The 5581-nt window shown below is 35.5% G+C and overlaps 3 protein-coding genes across 3 annotated transcripts; 2 read left to right on the top strand and 1 right to left on the bottom strand.

The window, feature by feature from the left end:
- Window positions 1–493: 493 nt before the first annotated feature.
- Window positions 494–1432, top strand: FCR3 (Fcr3p; the record flags this gene model as incomplete). The annotated part of the gene is made up of 1 exon (XM_015614656.1): window positions 494–1432. One exon carries the CDS (start codon window positions 494–496, stop codon window positions 1430–1432), a length of 939 nt encoding a protein of 312 aa, XP_015464518.1.
- Window positions 1433–1708: 276 nt separating this feature from the next.
- STI1 (Hsp90 cochaperone) lies at window positions 1709–3427 on the top strand (the record flags this gene model as incomplete). Its single annotated transcript, XM_015614655.1, has 1 exon — window positions 1709–3427. The coding sequence occupies one exon, from the start codon at window positions 1709–1711 to the stop codon at window positions 3425–3427; it is 1719 nt and encodes a 572-aa protein (XP_015464517.1).
- Window positions 3428–3631: 204 nt separating this feature from the next.
- Window positions 3632–5353, bottom strand: AC631_05825 (fungal specific transcription factor domain-containing protein; the record flags this gene model as incomplete). The annotated part of the gene is made up of 1 exon (XM_015614654.1): window positions 3632–5353. The coding sequence occupies one exon, from the start codon at window positions 5351–5353 to the stop codon at window positions 3632–3634; it is 1722 nt and encodes a 573-aa protein (XP_015464516.1).
- Window positions 5354–5581: the final 228 nt, after the last annotated feature.

Here is a 5581-nt window from a genome sequence, read left to right as displayed (position 1 = left end):
ATTATTGAAGTTTAATTGTTCGAGTCGTCATATATATTTGCAGATACGTTTATTTTAAAAGTGAAATCAAGATTGATACAAGTTCTCCATAATAACCAAAAGCATCCAACCGAGATATAATTAATGCACTGTTTGCATGCTTGACAATATGAACACACTTCGGGGCTTCATTGCGTCTCTACATATCCGTAGTACGATTAGACCAAATACTGAAGATCGCATGACAGATATAAACAATATTTGCAGTCAATATTTATTTCAATCCTTGTACAGTTGGCTTTCATTCACTAGCATCAAGCACTTCAAGAAAACGACAGACTTCTTACTTATTGTTCCCTAACCGAATTAATTGCCTACTATTCTACTATTACTCTTATCAAAGTAGTAGTACGACGAGCATCACATGACTTCATCGTGTGGCTATTATTTTCTAAGAGTATTTCGATTAATAAAACTATCTAGCTAAAATATACATTACAACAACAAGATAGAAATGGAATATAATAAGGTGTCGCCATTCATGGATGACCCATCCTACTGGAATCAGACGCTAAACAATAATAATTATTTGGGAGAGGGGATGAGATTAGAATTAAATCAAGAAAATGTTAATATTTTAAATAGCGCACAATACCCTTCTTCGAATGAAGATATGCTAGATGATGGAGATATTTCCATGCCATATAAATATGCTGCTAACGAGTCAATAAGTTCGAGCTCGTCTCCAAGTGGGGTGTTGAATTCAAATCTAAATACCAAGTCTAACGGTATATTCTCTCCTGTATCAGTTTCGGAGGATAAGAAGAAACCGAAGTCCAAAAAACAGCTTTTGAACGAACAAGATGCGATACTAATTGCCAAAGACGATTCGGAGTTAAATGAAGAGGAACTTCAAATGAAAAGAAAGGCCCAAAATAGGGCAGCACAGAGAGCTTTCCGCGAGCGGAAAGAAACAAAATTAAAGGAACTAGAGTGCAAGTTGGCAGAGTCTGAAGCAGAAAAACGTCGTCTATTAAGCCAATTGGACTTGATGAAGCAACAAAATGTGTCGATTCTGACAGAAAACGAATTTTTGAAGAACAAATCTTCTTCGGACCAAAATCTTTCCAATAAGGCTGAGGATACTAACGTTATATTCCCTAAGAACCAAAAGGAGTTTATATATGGATTGGCTGGAACGCACGAGGTCAATACTGACACCATAAACAAGGTTTACGATAATCCGGAAAGACCAGGTACCAAGCTATTGGCCGTCGGTGCTGTGTGGGATTACTTACAGTTGAAATCACAAGAAAATGAGAAATATGAAAATTTGGATATACTAGAGATAATGAGCTGTCTAAAGGGAAATGAAAGATGCCATGGCTATGGTCCTGCTTACCCTTTAGAATTGGTTGAACAGATTATTGACCAATGTTCGGTATTGCAATAAACTTGGAATAATGGACCACACGTCAAAAATCTAACCAAATATCACAAAATTTACTTAGTATCCATTTGGATCTCCTAGTTAATTACGTTGCATCATTTATATTTGTTCTTTTAATTAGCCGTTTACTTCTACACTAAAATTATCGATAATTCATTCTGGCCGAGCGCTGCGTAATCTGTGGAATTTTCTAGAACTAAATATTTATCACCATAATATATAAAAAAGAACAATTACTTGAAAAGAAATTGTAGATCCAATACAACTACAATTAACGAAATGTCAGCAGAAGAATATAAAGCTCAAGGTAATCAATCCTTCGCAGCAAAGGATTTCACCAAGGCTATTGAGTATTTTACAAAAGCCATTGAGGCATCGCCAACTCCAAATCATGTCTTGTATTCCAACAGGTCAGCATCATATGCATCATTGAAGAACTTCAAGAAGGCTTTAGAAGATGCGGAAGAATGTGTCAAGGTTAACGATTCATGGGCAAAAGGTTACAATCGTGTTGCCTCTGCACAACACGGATTGGGTAATTTAGATGACGCTAAAACTTCTTATAAGAAGGCATTAGAATTAGATCCAAGTAATGCAATGGCCAAGGATGGATTGAAGAGTGTTGAAGACAGTGAAAGGGCTAGAAATTCGCAACCTGATATGGGATTAGGTGCTATGTTTTCTGATCCTAACTTGATCACCAACTTGAAAAATAATCCTAAGACTAGTGAATTAATGAAGGATCCGGAATTAGTTCAGAAGGTGGTTAACATGCAAACCAACCCACAAGCCAATGCAACTCAATTTTTAAGTGATCCAAGATTAATGACCATTATGGCCACTTTGATGGGTATTGACATGGACGCTCCTGAACCACCACAGCAACCTTCTCAGTCTGCACCAAAATCTGAACCAAATCAAGAGCAAAAGTCCGAACCAAAGAAAGAGGAACCTTCTCAAGATCAAAAAGATGTAGAAATGGAAGATACTGAGGCTACGCCTTCATCAAAAGCTGATGCTGATCTCGCAAAAGCCGAAGGTAACAAGTTATACAAGCAGAGAAAATTCGATGAAGCAATTGAGCAATACAATAAGGCTTGGGAATTACATAATGACATTACCTATTTAAACAATCGTGCTGCTGCTGAATACGAAAAGGGTGACTATGATACAGCAATTAAAACATGCGAGACTGCTATTGAACAAGGTAGAGAAGTAAGAGCGGACTATAAAATTATTGCTAAGTCCTTTGCAAGATTAGGAAATGCGTACTTGAAGAAGAATGATTTACAGTCTGCAGCAAAGTACTTTGATAAATCATTAACTGAACATAGAACCCCTGATATTTTGAATAAGTTAAGGGCTATTCAAAGAGACATAAAGATTCAAGAAGCATTAAGTTATGTTGATCCAGAAAAAGCTGAAGAAGCTAGATTGCAAGGTAAGGAGTATTTTACGAAAAGCGACTGGCCTAACGCGGTAAAGGCTTATACTGAAATGATTAAGAGAGCCCCTGAGGATGCAAGAGGTTATTCTAACAGAGCTGCAGCATTAGCTAAATTAATGTCGTTCCCTGATGCAGTTCAAGATTGTAACAAGGCTATTGAAAAGGATCCATCATTCATCAGAGCTTATATTAGAAAGGCTAATGCGCAATTGGCCATGAGAGAATATTCCCAAGTTATGGAAACTTTGAATACTGCTAGGGAAAAGGATTTACAAGTCGGTGAAGGTAAAAATGTTTCCGAAATTGACCAATTATTTAACAAGGCTCTGTCACAAAGGTTCCAAGCCCTCGAAGGTGAAACCCCGGAACAAACTATGGAAAGAGTTTCAAGGGATCCTGAAATTGTTAGTATTTTGCAAGACCCTGTTATGCAAGGTATTTTAGGCCAAGCAAGAGAAAATCCGGCTGCGTTGCAAGATCATATGAGAAACCCCGAAGTTAGCAAAAAGATTAATATGTTAATAGCTGCTGGTGTAATTCGTACCAGATAATTGATTAATTAATGTTGTTTTAGTACATATTTTCTCAAATAATGTAGATGTAGTTAGTTCAAGGAAAAGTAGAACAAGTTCAACATTTGGCTAGATTGTAATTTAGCTTTTGACTGATACCCCCGAATAGTGAATATATATATTCTCAAATTATAAATATCATTATTGTATTATACACAATCGATATATTTATCCTTATGTACATTAAAGTCCCAAATTATTATCGAAGAAAAAATTAGGTAGGTTATTCATCTGGGAGTTTTTGATAGACGAAAAGTCTTCGTCATTCATGTAATCTGAAAGCAAGCCATGATTTATTGGATTATCATTTGTACTAGCATTGTCTAAAGCTTGAAGAAAATTTGGATTCATATTACCATCGTAACTATTACTGTCATTTCGCCTTATACCATTGTTATTTTGAAGATTAAACGAATTGTTTTGATGTGATGACGATGATAAGTCGGGACTTTTATTGGGGGATTTACAAGAAGTGAATGGTGAATAATTAACAATTTTAATGCAACCCTGATTTCCAAATGATGCATTCAATACTGATGCAAAATGTGAACAAAAATCTTTGCTTTCTTTAAATATATCAGGAAATTGCTTTTCAGTACTTTCTAAATGCTGTCTCAATGCATCATTGTTCGCTAAAATCGGGACTCCTGTTTTCGTCTCAAAAACTCTTATAACAATTCTTAATAATATTCTAACAATTAAATCAACTAACGCATCTTTAGATTGGTATACCTTAAACTTACTAAATCCTTCGACGGGCCAACTCCTTTTATGCGAAAAAAAATTCATAGAACTGTCTATTAATAATCTTATATCGTCATAGGTCCCTGGCTCTGTAGGGTGGTTGATACAAGATGCCAGTAAACTCATGAATGCGCTAGAAGGGTAAAAAACGGCCCAGTTAAAAAATGAAAGGCCCAAATACTCACGAGGAATATTATTAGCCATCAAAAGAATTGTTCTAGCACTTTTAAGATATAGGTTCCGAAATGAAAGGCATCTTTCGCGGGTTTCATCATCATCAGGAATTCCAGTTAAAAATGGAATTCGATTTATAATCATCAAGTTTGAGAAATATACGAAATTCACGATTAGAATATTTTTCATATCGATGGAGTCAAACTTTTGGTATGCTTTATGAAATTCTGGATCATCATAGAATCTTGGTCTCATTACTGGATTCATTTTATCCCCAAGCTTTAATATCTCCATATTAAGTGATTCTAAAGTCAGCAGTAAATTTTCAAAAGACTCTGTTTGGGCTGAGGCAACAAAAAGACTGGTGTAGCTCTTAGATCTAATTCTTGTCAACAACAAGAAATAATATTGCATATATGAACTGAAGTGTTTTCTCGGGTCCAAAGCTTCAAATTTTTCACCATTGGATACTTTTTCTTTACCAGCAACGTTGCCAAAAAAAAAATCCATTTCTGAATTAACGTTAATATCCAGCCCATTTATAAGGGGAGGTTTACCACTTCTGAAGCAAATTTCCATGTCAAAGCAGTAGCAACACCACCATACCATTTTTCTCGTCTCGCATTCTTGAGGAGACAAATTAGTGTATGTCTCTTGGCGATGTAATCCAATCTCTTGTGCAAACCTAATAGCAAGAGAAATAAGTATATAGCTCACATGAGATGTGATGTAACTAGACTCAATGTAAATAATTAATAAAATGAACGCTTGAATCGTTTCAATACCGTCACTTATAACCAGAATCCTGTGGTAGTAAAATATACAATTATCAAATAACTCGTCTTGGAGCATTGTTAATTGATCGTTGTTCATAGATTGAATACTTACTGGTGTATTAGCAGAACAGCTTGAAGCAGGCGATATATTCAGGCCCGAAGTCTCATCATCTATTTTAGAAGATATGCATAAACAAATCGCCATGCTCATGATTATTAATTCAGAACTTTTGAACTTTCTGTGTTTCTTCCCATTGATTCCGTAGTATGAATCAAATAAACTCTTTACCCAATCGATATTAGTGGCAATTTTTGCAGCCGTATAAAAATCATAATAATTATCTAACAAGTAAAATACAAAGCGATAGTCTTTAGGAAAAGGCGCCTCCAATAGTTTCTTTTTCTTCGCTGCATCAATTAATGGTGGATCGACCCATTT

This window comes from Debaryomyces fabryi (genome assembly GCF_001447935.2).
Source record: "Debaryomyces fabryi strain CBS 789 chromosome Unknown contig00293, whole genome shotgun sequence".
NCBI classification, from domain to species: Eukaryota; Fungi; Ascomycota; class Pichiomycetes; order Serinales; family Debaryomycetaceae; genus Debaryomyces; species Debaryomyces fabryi.
This window is presented reverse-complemented; position numbering and strand designations above follow the sequence as displayed.